The sequence below is a fragment of the Dipteris shenzhenensis genome, chromosome 31 (assembly GCF_047967505.1).
Source record: "Dipteris shenzhenensis isolate YYH24624 ecotype China chromosome 31, Dip_SZ_1.0, whole genome shotgun sequence".
Lineage (NCBI taxonomy): Eukaryota > Viridiplantae > Streptophyta > Polypodiopsida > Gleicheniales > Dipteridaceae > Dipteris > Dipteris shenzhenensis.
In genome coordinates this window covers 5,653,940-5,672,752 of record NC_141626.1, presented here as the reverse complement: position 1 = coordinate 5,672,752, position 18,813 = coordinate 5,653,940, and the positions used below count along the sequence as shown (strand labels likewise).

The following is an 18,813-nucleotide window of genomic DNA, read 5'->3' as shown; positions in this document are numbered from 1 at the left end:
TACTAAACTAAAAAATGATTGTATGGTACTAGCTCGACCAAGGGCTAGTTGGGAGATCAATGTGTGTGTGGATTTAATAATCCCATCAATAAATTCATGTGAATGAAGCAATTGCTTAAATAAAAGTAATTAATTATATGAAGCATAGCATATACATGGAGGTTACGAGAGGAGATGGGGTGGCGGTCCATGAAGCATAGTGTCACAAAGCTTTCAAAGATCTAACTCATTGGTTGTTGTTCTCTTGATTTTATGAAATGATCATAGTGTCACAAAGCTTTCATGATCTTAAAGGAGCTCAGCTATGTTGCTCTATTCCAACTGGTCCATTCCAACTGGTCCCGAGGGGACCACTCCAACTAGCCCAAATTGTGTGGCCATGCTGGTGTCGAGGAGGAGCCTCATGAGTAATCCCACTCACAAAAGAGTGGATGAAGAGTATCTCATTATTTTAGTGGTGGGGACAAATAACTACCAAATTGTGTGGCCATGCTGGTGTCGAGGAGGAGCCTCATGAGTAATCCCACTCACAAAAGAGTGGATGAAGAGTATCTCATTATTTTAGTGGTGGGGACAAATAACTAGCATGCTCCGTCAAGATTACACCCATATTTTTGAAAAACCATTATCTAAAACATGTGCATAGGGATTTATATCGTTCAACAAATAAATCCTTCAAAGGGAATCGCCTGGCTATGTCCGTAAACCCTTGTGCTAGTTTAGGATAAGCTAATTAAAAGAGTGAAAGGCTATTAACATAGGATTATATTATATGCTACGAATGGTCAATAACAAACCCATGCAAGGGAGTATATACTTTTCTTATCCTAGGTGGTCTCTATCCACCACTACAAAGAGCTAGGATGCATTAACATGCAGCCACACACATAACAAACTATACACATTGTGATGAGTTTTTGGTTAGGGGTTACAAAATGACACTCTCCTAGCACTGGACATTCTTGCAAAGCTTTTCTACATGACCCATTGATATATCTACATTATGTGAGCTCTCAAGTAGTCACCAGTTCTCTCAGTTGGAATTTTTTCATTAGACAAAACTTTGATGCATGCCTTTATTGATGTTCATATCAATTGGTCATTTTATATGCATGGTTATTTCTAGAAATGCTTCTCTACTTACTATTGCCTCCTTCCCTCCACTCCTAGGATGAGTCTCTTGAGCTCTTCCTCTTGTTATTGTCTTCTTCTACATGGTCATGTATGCTTTCCCACACAACGGTAGGTTTCATTATTGCTTTTATTCCATATGAAGCTGATGTGTGCACTCCTAATTACCTATGCCATAGTGGCTATGTGTGAGTAGAGACTTCTCCTTTATCAGTTTGACTACTAGTGCTACTAATGCTTGGGCTTCCCACTATGTGCGCAATGTTTGTTGAGGGTATTTATTAAATAACTACTCCAAGCTACACACTAAAAGACCACCCGATTGCATAGAATATCTATATTAGCTTTTATTGAAATCTTTGTTTTTTGTTTATAGATTGACTCTAGATTGAAGCAAAGACACGTTTCTCTACCCTTGAAGATCTCTTCCTATTTTCCATGATTGAGAGTTTATATCCCACAAATCCTTCCACATCCTTACTCCCTTTTTATTGTTTTATAAAAAGTATTCTTGATAGAAAGGTCCATAATGGGCAAGTCTTTTCAAATTATAGAAAAACATATTGAATCCTTATTAGTGAAAGTATCTATTTTTCTGCTAAAGCCCTTCCACTACATATGTAGTTCCAGAGATTTCCAAAATTTCTCTTCACAATTCTAATTCCTTTGTCACAAAAGGCTCTTCCCCAAAAATGGCGAAAAGTCTTGAATAAGTTTTCCAGTGTTTGCCTCTCATAGGTTCTACATTTCCTATATTTTTGTGGCCCAAAGCAACCCATATAGAGTCCAATTTTGTGTAGCACTTCTATCATCCATTTCCCCATGAACATGGCTGAGGATCTTTCCACATTTACTATCCCTAATCTACCCTTTCCCTTTGGCACTGTATAGAACTCCCATTTCACCTTTGATATCTTTCTTTGTCCCCATTCTCCTCCCCACAAAAATGTTCTAAGAAGTGCATTGACCTATCACACCCCCTTTTTGGTTGGATACCAACAAGGGATGAAAAAGGATGAATAAAATGGATAAGCACAAATTTTCTTCTTGTGAGTGAAGGCTGAAAAACTTGCCACTTGGAAATGTTTTCCTTAATCCTTTGAGATACAACTCCTACCTTGCCTTCATGTTATAGTAGTAACCTATGTGTGGGCCAAGTAATCTAAATACTTTCCCCTCTTTTATTACTTTGCATCCCTTGTTCACAAAAAACTTTGAAGAACTTCTTCTTGTCCTAAAGATTACACTTTTATTCTTGACCATGAAGATGAGCATAATCCATGAAGGCATTGCGTTATATTCCATATTGAAATGGGATCATTTTGAGGTGTCAACTTTGTATTGTCTACATTTGCTCATTGAAAATATGCTTCCCATCCTCAGGATGAATGCCATTGATTAGATTAGCATCTACTCTATCTTAAATGAGCACCCAAGGCCATCTACGTCTATCACATAAAGCAAAGGGGAAAGGGGACAGCCCTAACAAATTGATCTCTTAAGTGAAAAAGAGGAAGAGGTCTGGCCATTGAATTCTATATTAACTACTGCTTGCTTGAATAGAACTTGCACAAAATTCATGAATCTAGGCTCAAAAACCATATTTTGGAGTGACCCAAGGATAAATCCCAATTCCATTCAATCACATGCTTTATCAAAATCAACCTTAGAAAGCAAATGCCATGCCCCTACTCATTAGCACACTCCAAACCCTAGTATAAGCTTAGAATAGCTTGAAGGATATGCCTCCCTTTTGCTCCCCCCCTATGCACACATGCATCTTGTCCTTTAGTTTTAATGCTTAGGACTTAGCAAAGATCTTGTAGCTATTTAACATGGTTAGGGGTATCTGATTATAGAGCTCTTCCTTGTCCCCTCTTCAGAATCAATGTACTCATTCATGTGTTAATTCTACTATCCAAAATACCTTTCCCCATTGATTCATTCCACAATTTGATAAGTAAGAGACCAATAAGACCCTACAAGACCATCTAAAATTCAAGTGGCAATCCAGCCTCTTTTAGTGTCTTGCCTTTGTCCATGCAATTAAGAAATACTTTCAATTCATAAAGAGTAATATCCTTGTCAAAAAAATTTAAAACAAATTTACACAGATCCCTAGAGTGAACTTGGCTACACCCTGGCTACACTTGCTCCTTGCTACAAGCTTCTCTATTGAAATAACTTCTGGCTCCCAAAAAAGACGTTCATAATGAGATGTAATAGCTACAAGATTTTGGAGTTGCCTATAACTAGCTGTCATTATCCATTAGCTATGTTATCCTCTCTTGGGCATGTTTCTTACAAAACATTCTAAACACCTACCCACCATTCTCTCTCCTCATCGATGGATGTCCTTATAAATTCACCTAAAAAATTGGATGCATTATAATATGAATCTCCAACTCTATGGGAGATGGTAGAGACTCATGTTGAAGTATTTTCTACAAATTGGCATGATTAGAAAATGTAGGTTGATCCATGCATTAATGTCATGTCTATTCATCATTGTTGTAAAAATTAGTCTTTGTTGGTGTAGTGCTACCTCGATTTATGTGTTATTCATCCATTTCTACTTTTTTTATGATGTAGAGGCTACTACAATAGGCATTGTGGCAATGGAAATTTAGCCAATGCTTTTATGGTGGACAATTTTGTAGCCTTTAGCATGAGTTTGGAAGCATAATAGGACATAAAAGTGTCCTTTTGATGTTTTGGCAAGAAAATTACAACTTGATGTAGATGTGTCTTTTGACGTTTCCCTCTTAGGTAGACTCATTGTAGTACTATTTTTTTCAAAATAGAAGGAGCACAAAAAACCATTCCATGTGATTACAAACTACTCTCAAATGTATGGTAACACAACTATTTACTCAGGTAGTATTTAAATTTGAAACTTTGTGTAGCATGCTTCAAAATAAAAATGACTTCAATGAGCTAGAATTTTTAACAACTGTTTATAAGAATATCAAACACCTAAGGGTGACAAAAGTTTGTTAAAAAATAATTTGGCAATATTTATTTAGCAAATAACAAGAGTGGTTAGCCTCATGTGTTGCATCCTAAGTCATATTTCATAAATAAGCATCTTTATATATTGTATATTATAGCCACAAAGTGTCGTATCTTAACAATACTAAAATTCTATCATAGGGAAAAGTCACCACATCACAATAAAGGCTGCAATTAAAATAGATTAAGTGCTCTTAATCTCAACTATCAAAACAGGTTCCACATTAAATCTTGCTTTTATAGTTTTGAATTATCCCATATATAAATGTTCTACATATACCTTTTCTTAATTGATATTAGTCCATCATGATTAGATGCACTCTATAAGTATAATTTTGATGTTTGAAGGTTCTGGTCATATCAACTAACCCTTATATCTTGAAAATAGCATAAATTATAGGATAATGAGCAAGAAGTAAGATGGAATGGAGTGATTAGCAAGAAAAAACTAATGTGTGGATCCGTGAGACTCATCTATAAGCAAGCTTAAAAGTGGGTTTAGGGCAATTGGAGCACCACTATAAAATGGAAAGGGGAAGAAGAGGCAGTTGAATGCGGAATAGAAATGAAGGCACAATGGCTGCAAAGTACATGGCGTTGAGGCTCCTCACTCTTGCTGCTGCTTCTTCTTCATCTTCTTCTCTTGCCTCTGCTTCTTCCTTTCTAGCTCCCTCCCCTTTCCACCCTTATCGTCCCTCCTTGCCCCTTCGCTTCTCCTCTTCCCTCGCTCCCCTTGATCTTCCTTCATCCTCTCCTCCTCCTGCACCGGATCTTTCTATCACTGACACTTGTGTTAAGGTAACCTCTCAGAAGTTCAGATTAGTAGATTGACCCTTAGATTTTGTCTCCTCATTTCATATTGATCATTCCTCCCCTCCTCATCCTTGCGCTTGCAAGGGTTTTGTATAGCTCAGAGCACTAATCGGATTCGCGATCCGCATACGCAACGTTCTGAATCAAAAAATGTCGCCTTAATCACAGAGACTGCAACTGCTAAAGCGAGAGGAAGGAGGCGAAGGAGAGGGGAAAATGTTACGTGTAAGTGTGGAGGGTGGTGGCTGTTCAGGATTTCAATACATGTTCACCTTGGATGATAAATTCGGCAGTACTGATAGGTATGGCAGGTCTTTTTTTTTTGGGTAGCTCTATATAAGTTTGTACTTTTTGCAGTGGCAAAGTTTAAGGGGTGCAAGACCTACGCGAGGGTGCAAATCTCTGTCCTTAAAGAATTGCCTTCTTGTAAGACAAACGATGGGCTTCATTTGGAGAGGGTTAGAGCTGACAGAGATTTCCCTCTTCTTTCATTTGGAGAGACGTGTAACAGTAATCATGGAATTGGTCAAGGCTTTCCATCAAGCCTTCATAGGTTCGTAATCCTCTTTTCCATTCAAAAGTTTCAAGTGCACCGAATATCTTCCATTCCCCTCCCCTCCCTTTGTCGAGAGCTCAACTGGGCCAGCAAGGAATGCTAACCTCTACAAGCTGGAGACCCGCATCCAGCAGCAACTTCCAAGGACAGCAAATATCTTCCTCTCCTGTCCCCTCCTTTGTCAAGACCTCAACTGGGCCAGCAAGGAGTGCTAGCCGTTAGATAGATAACCTCTACGAGCTGGAGACCTGAGTCCAGCAGGTAAAAAAACCTAGAGGTGTCGTTGGGATGGACTAGGAGCTTGGATACATATTTTGCATGAGAAGAGGCTAACGAATAATCTACTCTTATACTCAGTGTAATTTTAGCGGATGAATTTGGGCATGTTCCTGGATTCATCTAGATATATACTCTTATACTCAGTGGATCAACAGCTTTGCGATACCAGGTGCTTGAAACACAAGACATGATGCTAAAGATGTGGGTGGAATTTAAGAAGCAGTTAGAGGAACACTTCTTGTCCTTTGAGTTTGAGTCAGAAATTTTGAATGAGTGTGATAGTATCAGCAGCCGAAAAGATTCTGTACAGAAGCTGGAGGTAAGAATATGACAGTTCCTGGAATAGCATGCTCATGCATGCCTTGCATGCTAGTGCATGTTTGGGTAGCTTTGCATGCAGATGCATGCTATTGATTTCCTGCATGCATGCATGAGCTGGAAAGCCGTGCATATAACAGCAAGAAAGTGCATGCATGAAAACTTTTGGGCTGCATGTTTGTGTCGAAAGTTTGTTTTAGTAACATGCATAGGTGCTCAGTAGTTGTATGCTTAGTATGCATGCTCCTGCATGGCTAGAGAGCCATGCGTGTGAAAAGGTTGGTGTGCATGCGACCTTTTAGCTCATGTACCACCTTTCTTAAAGTATGCATGAGGGCGCATACATGGTGCATGTATCTAGTTACGTTGCAAAAAGTGCCAAAAGTATTATTTATTTTTTACAATATTTTCACTTCGGTCTTTTATAGAAAAGGAAGGGTGGCCAATGCATGAGCAGATATGTTGCTTGCATGTCAAGAGAGCACAAGATGTAACAAGGATCCGGCAAGAGCTGCCAGAAATGGCCCTAAATTGGCCAAAAAGATCAGCCTATAGAACCACCATGCACTTAGTTTACATGTGGACCTTCCTAGAACTCGTGGCATCTTTCACTGTGTCCTCTCTTCCTCCCTTGCTTCATGCCACCAGATGTTCACCATTTCAATTTGGAGGACTATCCAGATGTTCGCCATGTGACTACTATGGAAGTATACTTCCGTCACAACGCAAGTATCGTTCCAAGAATTGAAGAGGACATCAGAGGCACCTCTCTCTTGGGATGAATTAAAGTTAAATTCATAGAGAGCGGTTTTGATACCTCTCAATGCTCTCTTAAGGGGGGAGGAGAAAGATTGCTTTGTATAACGTACTCAGAATTCTCTTTGCAAGTAATAAAATCCTTGGGGGGGGTCCAGCCCGACTATTGTCCTGGGCCCTAGGACTGTGTAGAGTGAGAGAAGAGAGAGAGAGAGAGAGAGAGAGAGAGAGAATGAGAGTAGTGAAAAGAGAGTATCTGCTGCTGTTATGTGATGCTTCCCACGAAGAAATGTAAAATGGAGCTGTTCGTAGAGAAGTGAGCGACATGGCAGATTACCTTCTGGGTTTCATGTTGCGCAACCAGATTGCGCTTTGCACCATTCCGTCATCTAAACTGAATTTGAAATTCGTAAAGCGAGTTGGAGTATCTAAAGACAGTCGCTTACCGCTCATTGGTGACTCCACGATTTGTTCTTCCTGCTTGATCAGTTTCTTGGGGGCTTGACTTCTTAGTGACCATCGCGTCGCCAATGTGACTCTGTGCTTCTTCATGCTTGGGTCGAATCTTGTTCAGACTACTCTTAGGCTTGTTGAATTACTTCAGCTTTCTTCTTGAAAGGGTCCTCTTCGTCTTCAGGGAGATTACGTAATGCGCCTCGCATGCAGAGGAAGTTGGAGTGGATTCTGATGCGATTGACGGAAATGAGGAATACAGACTTGTGTTGAAGGACGAAATCACAGAGATTGTGAGTATTCACACAATGGGAACACAAATTTTTGAAAGGTAATCTCCACACGTGCAAACCCTCACTGTCACCCTTCTGAGTACTAATGGCAACCTTTATAAGATATCGGACTGCCACATCCGAAATGTTGGCCTGATTTTGATTTCGGACCAGATCCGAACCGTCGGACTCAGCTCCGACAAACTCCCGATTTGTCGGATCCATTCCGAACCGATCCAACTATTTTCGACTAGTTGGATCTATTCCGCAGACTTAGAAAAGGTTTGAGTCGGAATCCATTCATGGGTTTGGGCAAGATAAAACCATGCATATCCCTTACTCGGAACGTTCCCTGACCCATATCCTCAATGATTTTAAAGGGTCCATCATACCTCAACTTTAGTTTGCCCAGGAATTTTTCCAACTTGGAGTTGAACATCAAAACCCAATCCCCTTCTTTAAACAACCTATATTTTATGTTCCTGTTCACCCATGCCAGTCTTCGTGACTGAATTATTTGTGTTGTATATCGGCTTTTTATCCGATCTTCTTCGAGGTGTATGAGTTGCTCTTGGCGAAATTCCATTGACTGTTCTGGACCTAATTTTTTTGCTGTGATCCGAAGACTACCAACAATGAACTCTATCGGAACAACGGCTTCCAATCCGTAGACCAGTTGGAACGGTGTCATCCCTGGGGTGACTTCATACGTTGTCCGAAATGCCCACAAAGCTGAATCAAGTTTGGTATCCGAGTCCTTGTTTTTCGACACTATCATTTTCAAAATGCGTTTAATTGTTTTATTGGTGCTTTCTACTTGCTCATTACATTGTGGATGATCTGTTGATGCCACTTTATGTACAATCATGCAAATTGTCGTTACGTTTCCTTACTGTCCTTCCCAAGAAGTGGCCTCCTTGATCCGATACCAACTCAATCGGACATCCAAAACGGGTTGTGATCTTCTGATATAGGAAATTTGCCGTACTGCCCGAGGAGTTATCTCTGAGTGCTTGTGCCTCAACCTAATCTGTTGCTACCAAAATGTACTAGTTCCTTGTGATCTGTGCCACATGCTTTATCGAACCTACGACATCTAATTCTCATTTCTGAAATGGATCGAGTGGGAGGATGGGATTCAGAGGTAATCGGTCCGCGTCAGTTGGTTGTTCATCTCTTTGGCAATTCTAACACTTGGCCGCAAATTCGTGAGAATCCTTGAGCACCGTTGGCCACCAAAGTCTAGCCTGAAAATTTTTATTTCCTGTGATCTGCCAGCAAAGTGTCCGCTTGCCGTCTCCTTATGAGATTCTTGTAATATTGCATGTTGCTCATGTTCTGGGATACAGTGTTGGATGACTTGGTCAATCCCGCCTCTGCAATAGCCATAAATGGTTTACTCCTTAACGCCAATCGGTGTCGTTGATCTTTCATAAATGTCTCTGGACAGACCCCGTCTGTGAGGAATTGCAACATCTGGTCATACCAGTTTGAAAACAATGTAACATCCAGTAAATTATCTGGGACGCCTCCACACGGGCTTTCTGTTGTTTCTAATCTGCTTAGGTAATCTGCTACGAAGTGTTGTCTTCTTGGTGTATGTATCAGTATTGGAACTTGTCATCCTGCTTCAACATGTATCCACTTGCTTGGTACTATTTCTTTTTGTTTTTCAATAGTATGCTTATTAAGAAATGAAATGTTTTCCTACTGTTCAGTTACGGACAATGGGGACTAGGTCTAGCATTTGAGGGTGGACCCCCTTGCTTGGGGTTATGGGCATTAGTGACCCACAAGAGTGATGGCCTCTCTTTGAGAGGGACATCTAGAAACCACACCCCACCTGAGTACCCAAACATGGGACCAATCAAATGCACAGATTGCATACTGACCTAGGAACCATTCAAGAGAATGTTCCCTGAGCTTTGGGTGTGGGCCTGGCAGCATGCCAAGAGTAATGGAGATACAAGATAAGACGACAAACAAATGAGCTCAGTATGGCTCAATTATGACCTTAGAGTACATCAATAGATAGTCCAAGCTGCTAGGAACCCGTGGGTGCGATCAGAATTGAATTCTGACAACTTTAAAATTTTAGGGTTTTTGGGAGTGACACGTGGCAGAATGCCACATGGAATCTGAGCTGGCAGGTCAGTCCACCTGTCCCACACATGTGGCAGCATGCATGGCAAGTGGCAGGGCATGCAGGCCAAGTGTCTGGCCCCAAATCTGGTAGATTTGGGGCAGGTTGTGGGTTGTCCTCTTTGGGACTGCAGCCCACCAAAAATCTGGGGCAAGTGTCCACCTTCCACTCTAAGTCTAGGGGGGGGGGGGGGGGCTGAGCCTATAAAAGAAGGCCTCTCCCCTTCATTCCCTACATGAAAAATTCGTCACTTTTCTTCTCTCTCCTTTTGGTTGATCAGCAGCACATTCTCTCTCTACAGTTCCAGCCCTTCCTCTCCAGAAATCTGCCCCCTCTCAGCTCTTCTGGAACAGCAGCAGCATCCTCTCTCCTTCTCGTAGCCTGGAGCTGCCACAGCCCCTTTCTCTCTCCTGCTGCAGTCTTTCTCTCTCTACTGCAAAATTTCTCTCTCTACTGTTCCAGCCCATTCCCCTTGCAGAAATCTGCCTTTCTGTGCACCTCTGGAACAGCAGCAGCTCCTCTCTTACATCCCCTCCCTTGGGATCAGCATTGGCACTCTCTCTCTACAGCTATCACTCCATAAAGGCTTTCTCTCTCTAGCTTACAGGCTGTTTTTCTAAGCTGTTCTCATTCCAGCCCCATTTCCACACTCTCCTCACCCAAGGTAGCTTCAGAGGCATCAAGGACTTCATCTACAAAAGGATCAAGTCACGAAGGGAGTCTGTATCGTCAAGTTTATCTCATTTACTGCATTATTTCATGTTGTTTCTACTATCTTTCTAGAAACTAGTGCTTGCCTCTAATGTTGGATGTAAGTGGTGATCGTTGCAGGCTTCTTCCTTGTGGATTGGGCAAGCCAAGAGTTGAAACCTGAGCTTGGAGTTCTCCTTTTTGTTGTCTACCTCGCACATATGCTCTTGAGTCTTGTATCTAGGTCCTAGGTTTTCACTGAGCTCATCAGTTTGGAAGGTGCATTGCACCTTGGTCTTGTATCTCCATTTTCAAGAATAAAGTGAGCCTGGATAAGGGGGGGGGGCCGTCTTGGCCCCTCAATCATATTGCAACTTCCAATGATGTCACTTTGTGTTTAAGCTGTATAAGTCTTAATTCCAGCTTAATTGCAACCTCTTAAGTTCAAGTATATGTGTTTGGCAACTCACAATCATTTCATTCAAACGCCTCTGCAAAATCGGTTGTCTGAATTGATAGAAAGCACCGAGTAGTTTACAGAACTCTTGTAGTAACAATATCCATCGAGCCAGCCTTCCTGATGGTTGAGGCTTATTCATTAAGTACAGCAATGCTTGATGGTCGACATGGTCTCGTGATGAGGTTCTTGTAATATTGCATGTTGCTCATGTTTTGGGATATAGTGCTGGATGACTTGGTCGATTCCGCGCCTGTACAACGCGCCTGTAATAACCATAAATGGTGTACTCCTTAACGCCAATCGATGTCGTTGATCTTTCTTCGTAAATGTCTCTGGACAAACCCCGTCTGTGAGGAATTGCAACATCTGGTCATACCAGTTTGTTGTCCTCATCACATGTACTGAAAACAATGTAACATCCGGTAAATCATTCGGGACGCCTCCACACGGGCTTTTTGTTGTTTCTAATCTGCTCATGTAATCTGCCACCAAGTGTTTTCTTGGTGTATGTACCACTCGGTATTGGAACACTTGTAGCAACAATATCCATCGAGCCAGCCTTCCTGATGGTTGAGGCTTATTCATTAAGTACAGCAATGCTTGATGGTCGACATGGAACACCACCTGATTGCCCAGAAGGTAATGTCGAAACTTTCGTAGTGAGTAGAGCATACCCAACCCCTCAGACCTCTCTTTCGGTGACTGAATAATTTCTTTCCGCCAGTGACAAAGTCTGACTTGCATAATATATTGGTTGCAACCATTTGGAGCTGTGTGTTTACATTAGTACTGATCTGGTAGCAATGTTTGATGCGTCTATGAACACATGGAACTCTAGGTTCCAATCCGGCGGAATCAGAATTGGTGCTATCACTAACATTTTTTTCAATAATTGGAATGCTTTCTTCTGATCCTCTTTCCAAATGTATTGTTCATTCTTCTTTGTCAACTTTGTCAAAGATTGACATACGTGGGAAAAGTATTGCACAAGTCGGTTGTGCCACTTGATTTGGCCAATGAATCGCATGACTTCCTTAGCATTTCGTGGTGCCTTTGCTTCTTGAATGGCCGCCACTTTTCTTGGGTCGATTGCCATCCCTTCTTCGAAAATGATGTGCCCCAGTAGAACCCCCCTTTTGACTGCAAAGGCACAAAGCCTATGCATACTTTGATCTTCTACCACCGAAATGTATCCGGACTCCCGTTCATCTCTAGGTCTCTTGCACTCACTAGATGAAAGAAACCACCCAGCCCCACCCAGAAGAAATAGGCACGGTCTCTGCATTTAAACACAAATCATCAAGGGTGCCCCTGTCCTCATAAAACTAGCCCGCCCTTCGACCGACTACAAGTATATGAAGAGCTTGCTACTCTTGAAGCAGCCCCCCTCCTGCAACTATAAAAAGAGTCCCGCACACTTCATTGTCCACACTCCCCCCCTCTTGTTGGTGCACACTCCTCCTCCTGCAACAGCTCCTCCACATCAGCAGCCTGGTCTTTGTTAACATAGCTAAGAATCACCCCATGTGGCCTACGCGATCTCACAGGTTGCCATGTGTCCAATGCCACATCATCATGCCACATTAGCATGTCACATCAGCATGCCACGTCTCATGCTATAATCATGGACTAGCTTATTTCAACCACGCTATTTGCTTGACTAATAAAATCAGTTTGGATAGTCAATACTATTGTTTTCATCCTTAGGTTTCTAGCAGCTAGCTCTATTCAAAGGTTAGTCCAAGATTAGTTTGATTTTGATTGGACTTCTCACATAACCTATAGGCCTATTTAGTTTGTCGTCTTGTCTTGTATCTCTTTGACTCTTTCATGTTCACAGGCCCACACCTAAGGCTACTGCAAACATTCTCTTTAATAGTTGCTGGGTCGACATGCAGTCTATGCATTTGATTGGTCCCATGTTTGGATACTTGGGTGAAGTGTGGTTTTTACATTTCTTACATAGAGATACGTCTTGACTTGTGGGTCACTGATGCCCATAACCCCTACAATTGGGTTCCACCCTGAAATACTAGATCCTAGCCAACTAGTACCTAATTAAATAGTAGGAAAAGATATGCATTCTTTTGGCAAACATCCTAATTTAAAGAAATTGGAAATTAAGATGTGCAATAAATGAATTTCCAAGCAATGGATATGTGTTTCATGAACTGAAGTGACAAGTTCTCGAAAGAGGTTAATGAGTTTGAGAACTTTTCAAACTTGAAAGGCTTGTGATGATGGAAAAAAGGTTGGAGCTTCCTTTTTTGACTTCATATAGTAACTGTTCTCCTATAGTAGTCTCCCAAATACTATTAGAACGTTTTGTCCGTATCAAACTTACATCACTGGACGATGTCTTTGATTTTGCGAAGAAGGTGACGTGGTGGGTCATTAGATGGAAATTTCGGCAAAAGAATAGTAACCGAGCAAAGAGACCCTGTGTCAATACAACTCATGTTGCAAGCTTTCCTTGAAAGCAGTAGCGAAAAGATGCAAGAGACTCGGTAAAGGATAAAGAGTGTTTCTCTGCTTCTAGTATTGTAAGGTTGGCCACATTCTTAGTACTGCAGCTTTGTGGTTCCAAACAGGAATAACGAAGGGGGGAAAGGTAAAACAATGCATTTAGTGGCAGTTTCCATGTCAAGTATGTCTACTAAAAATTTCAGCATTGATTTGTTTACTTCAGGCATGACTTGTGATTTGTTTACATTGGCGTTTGGTCCGCATGATCTTTTACTCATGCAAGGGACCATAAATGGGCGTCAAGTAAATGTTTTCTTTTGATAACGCAAGTACTCACAACTTCGTCATGTCTCTGGTAAAGAATCGATCCTGCCTATGGTGGGTAGTAACTACTCTTATGTGAAGTTCACCCAAGGTGTTTCTTGAGGTATGGAGTCATATGTACTGTTTTTTGAACGAATTCAGGATTATGAAGAGATTTTCTTTTCATATTCTGAAAATAGACGGCATAGATGTATTAGTTGGCCAAGAGTGGTTCTGTAGATGGAACCTTGATGCGGATTATGTGGGCCACGTTGAATGTTTGGCCAGCCTATTACTTTGTGGCTGACCTCAATTTCCTTGTGGCCAAATTTTGTAATCCAAAGTTTGATAATAAAGACAAGCAAATATTACTTCATGACCTCAAACTATCTGCCTACCTTTCGATCTTGTCTCCTGCTCTGATGTCCATAGAGCACTTGTGGTGAATGACTGCTTTGACCTGCTTGGAAAGAGTGCCTTGAAATTGCTGACAATTGTAGTGCTCCATTCACCTCAACGTTGCTGATAATTGTTATTCCCCTAGTCCTAGTTGGATAAGGGTGATCATTTAGTTATGTTATGCAATGCTTTAGTTTATTAAAACTTGAGGAGTATCAATCTTGCTCATCCAGGACCTAGATTGATAGAAGAATGGATAATTCTATTTTAACTTTCTAAACTAAGTCTATTTGAGAATTGATGAAGTTGGTCGTATCTAAATGGGCATGGCTCACCCATGTTGAGTCCGGCCAAAAGTCGAAGTCTTGTGCGTTGAATCACTCTGTCTCTATGTTGTTCTTTGTCCCTAAGCCTTGTTCAGGTCAAATCTTGAAGGTGGATTGTGTTGAATAAAATTAGCGTATAGGCGGGGTCCCTATACTAGCCTCTCAATCCATGCCCTTTTTGTATGGCAATCATTACTAAAAAAGGGACTAAAAGTAGTGATACTCAACTTGCATCACTAGCATCATGCGTTCACAGCCTTCTTCTATGACGATGCCTAGAGGTTTGGTTTGCAATGGAGGGTGTACGCATTTTGATTGTCTAGTCCAGGTCATTGAGATTTTTTACCCAGGAGAGCTCATCTAAGTGCTGATGGTTTATGGGTGGGCGGTCTTACACGCTTAATACATTAGGGCTGCCGTTTGACTCCTTTTTTGTTTCTCTTTCTCATAATGGCCTTCAAGTGTATTCTCCGCTCATAAGAGACATGGCTGGTGGGGATTAACCTTCTGATTCTGACAAGAGAAACTTTTAGACTCGAAGTTTGTACATGACATGGCCCTCTTTATGGAGGGTTCGGCTAATAGCATAGAGAGGTGTGACTCACTAAATCTATAATGCCTTTGATTAATTAGAACAAGTCTTGTGGACGAGGGTGTCTTTGGTATTGGCAAAGGTTGAAGTAGTGGTTTTGAACAATTGTACTTGGCTTTTTGACAAATGGGACAAGAATAAACATGCTATTAAACATCCTTCAAAATACTAATAAGCATCCTTCAATTTAAGGCTAATAGAAATACCTCTCAAGCTGTCCCAAAGTCGGTTATATGCCTCGATGTTTTGCTTTGCTAAAGGCAGCATGCCTTGGAAATTGCGAGCGAAAAGAGTGGACTCGGATTGACCTCTCTTTCCACAATTGCAAACTAGGACATGAACCCATAGTGCTAGCCTTCATCATGGCTGAGTCTGCCCTTCACCTCCGGAGTGCCGACAGAAACTTAGTACGAAGACTTTGTATAAATGGATGCTCAAGTATGTGTGGGTGTGTGGATTTGTATGTGTGAGAGCATATTTTTATACTATGGTCTACACCCACTGTTGGGCGCTGATGACGTCAGTGGGGATGTCATAGTAGCTAGTCCTTGCTATGCATGATGGAGTTTATGGTTTTCAACCTTGTGAGTAACTATCATGAGATTGAAACTGCACTATGTTGTGTTTTTAGAGGATGAGTTTGGGAATGTTCCTGGATTCATCTAGGTATATACATGAACCCATAGCCTCACCAGGCATGGTGATTAGCAATGTAAATAGGCCAATAGTGCTTACATCGGCATTGGAAGTGTAAAATGCCATTGAAGCAAAGACTTTTTCTTTGGAGATGTATGACAAGTACATTGTCAGTGGGGGTCACACTTGCTAAACGTCGCATTGCACCATCCACATGTTTAAGATGTCTCTCCTCACAAGCATCTACTGCCACACCACACTCTACGGGTGGTGCTACCGCTATGTTCCCTCTCAGCTGAGGACTAAGCTGGAAGATAAGGCAGTCAAATGTATTTTCATTGGCTACAGCTCAGAGCAACGGATACAGGTTCTATCAGCCTAGCACATGCAAGGTTCTTGTCAGTAGAGACGTGGTTTTTACTGAGAATGCAGCTTTACCTTGGCTGGACTGTAAAAAAAGCCATCAGTAGATGCCTCTGATGTGCTGCCCCTCTTTCAGTCAAACACAGGTTCAGATCAGATTTTGCAGGTGCTGTCATCTGCCCTGCTGTTGGCACCCGGCTGCGTTAGATAGATGTTAATGGCCTGCAAATGCACATGATACATTCTTATCCTCCTTTTTTGTTCTCTCAAATCCTGTTTAATTATACTCATATGAGAGAGAGAGAGAGAGAGAGAGAGAGAGAGAGAGAGAGCAAGCAAGCATTCTCAGGAAGGGATTTATGCTGAGAGAGAGAGAGAGAGAGAGAGAGCAATCCTTCTCAGGAAGGGATTTATGCCTGCAGGATTTTTGAAAAGGATGGAGTGAAAATTGTTGTAGATGAAATTTCTTTGGATTTCATAAAAGGAGCAACCATTGATTATGCGGAGGAGCTCATCCGGTCCTCATTTATGGTAAATTGTCCTTCAACACATGATTGTAGACCGAAAGCTTAAAAAAGCTCTCTGAATCATAAACCACAGTTTTAATGTATAAAGTCATGCACCATATAGTCTTAGACCTGAGTGTATAGCTGTTTCACCAAATTAAGAGAATAGATATTCAATAGCAGTACATCAATGCTTGTAGAAAACTCACCCTCTCTACGAACTCTGTGTACGCTCTTGACTTCTTTGTCTGCTTGTTTCTGAATTTCCTTATGCAGGTGACACAAAATCCCAATGCATCTGGTGGATGTGGATGTGGGAGTTCTTTCAATGTCAAATAATTTTAGTGCCCTTAATTCATGAAGCATTAGCCTTGCGTTCTGGGATTGAGTTCACAGGGGGCTGAGTGTAATCATGGACATGGGAATGATGGAGATTTATAATTGTTCTAAGCATCTATTTTTAACCATGGGCCCTGACAAGGTGTTAGTTTTATCGAAGTCAGTCACAGTGGTGGTGTATGGTATAGGCGGGCAAAAGCAGATGTACAAGACATTCATGAGAGCTATAAGGATTATTTTTACACAGATTTTGAAAGTGGCCAGTAAGATATTTGAAGTTAGTATCTCAAACGTTCACCAGAATGACAGGGCCTTATTTGTAAGTTACCGTGAGTGATTGCCCAGTCTTGGTCGAAATTGATTTTTAGAGCTTAAGTTTGTTAAAGGCAGGATGTATTTTTATTTCATTGTGGGGAGACACGAATCTCCTTGGTTGCCTTCATATGTGTTAAAACCTTTACTATCTACTCTACTGGGAATACAAGGATGTGCATTACACATGTGACAAATTAATTCACATGCAACTTGAGTTTCTTCTCTTTTCAATGGCAATATATGTGGTAGCAGCACAAGCTGTCTTAATTTCCTTTGAAGGTCTCCTTGCTTCTGAAGAATCTCTCTTGTATGCCAAGCTTGCTGCTTCTGTTGGATTCACATATTGGTCTGGGTGGTGTGGAAGGGAACAGTGTTTCTTTTTTATTCTCTCTTTTTGGAACTGTGCGGTCTGTGAGGAGGTAATGTTTGCATTGTTTGGCTATGAATTATGGCTTTTGTTCATGTGTCCTAGGATTTTGGGGCTATGATTTTTCATCAATGATGAGCTTAAGCGGTGATGTTGGCATTGTTTGGCTGTGTATTATGGTTTTTGTTCATGATGGCCTGGGAGGTTCTGTTTTTTTTGGCTCAGGTGATCCTTTCATTGACTTATTTTTTTGATCTCGCATTTTACTGGTTTGAAGGCAAGATTCCTATGGTCTAGTCAAAAGGATTTGGTCATGTTGCCAAGGCAAGTTGGTAGGGTTATGGTCTTTCACCTAGGTCATCTTTCGTTTTAGTTTTCCTTAATGTTGTACTTTGAGGTGTTTGGACAAGGCAACCGGCACCAATTTCTACTGCCTACACAATGGTTAATCAAGCATGAATAGTTCAAAGAAGGTATTATAATAAGTTTTTTGAAGCAAGCCTACAAAGGATTGCAGTCTTTTTTGAAATGTCTCATCAAAAATACGGCGAAGGATTTATTCTTGGAGTTCTTTCCTTTTTTAAAATTTGGGATGGCTTTAATCTACTGCGACGGTATATATGTATATATTTTCATGCGCATGTGAATATTTTCACAAAAAAAAGTGTACAAACATGCACATACATCGGTAAATGCATGCATACATACATTGATATAGATATATACACACACATGCACATGTATACCTTGACCAAACGAATTTGACACACATTTCGCAAAAGATAGTGTGGTTTTTCGTCCACATTATTTATGTGTGTAGATTAGTCACATGACTAACCTAAATGCCCACTAGTTAAAAAACAAGATGAATGCTCATAAAGCATTCATAAGGCCTATGAGGGGGGGGGGGGGGGGGGGGATTACATTTTTAGCCAGTGCATAAGGGAGGGGGGGAAACTAAATTAAATTATTGTGTTTTAAAAAGTGTGTGTGAAAGTGAGAAATTTTTAAGCAAAAGTGTGTGTGTGTGTGTGTGTGAGAGAGAGAGAGAGAGAGAGAGAGAGTTTCAAGTTCTAAAGAATTAGTCTAGTCAATAGGTGGTGATCATGCCACAAGCTTCAAGAGTGTAAATACAAGTTTTTCTATTAAAATTTTCAATAATTCCATTTGAACAAGTTTGTGGAAATTCCATAAAATGCTTTTAACAACTATAAATAAGTGTTTAGCATATTCATTCGGGATGACACAATCAAAGGGAAGAGACTTGATCTTTAAGTAGCAAATCAAAAGCATATTCTAGCATCAAAGCTTATTGCCT

The 18,813-nt window shown here is 41.0% G+C and overlaps 1 protein-coding gene across 2 annotated transcripts; it reads left to right on the top strand.

Moving 5' to 3' along the window:
• The first annotated feature begins 4,664 nt into the window (after nucleotides 1–4,664).
• On the top strand, nucleotides 4,665–17,337 carry LOC147880947 (Iron-sulfur cluster biosynthesis family protein). Of its 2 annotated transcripts, XR_015540463.1 has the most exons (5): nucleotides 4,665–4,941; nucleotides 5,125–5,181; nucleotides 5,314–5,509; nucleotides 16,391–16,499; nucleotides 16,751–16,769. XR_015540463.1 is itself a non-coding variant. In XM_087369889.1 (4 exons), the coding sequence occupies exons 1-4, from the start codon at nucleotides 4,696–4,698 to the stop codon at nucleotides 16,811–16,813; spliced, it is 552 nt and encodes a 183-aa protein (XP_087226015.1). In that variant the 5' UTR covers nucleotides 4,665–4,695; the 3' UTR covers nucleotides 16,814–17,337. The 2 variants fall into 2 exon arrangements, 1 of the variants encoding a protein (XP_087226015.1); XM_087369889.1 differs by lacking the exon at nucleotides 5,314–5,509 and having other exon boundaries at nucleotides 5,125–5,258; nucleotides 16,751–17,337.
• Nucleotides 17,338–18,813: the final 1,476 nt, after the last annotated feature.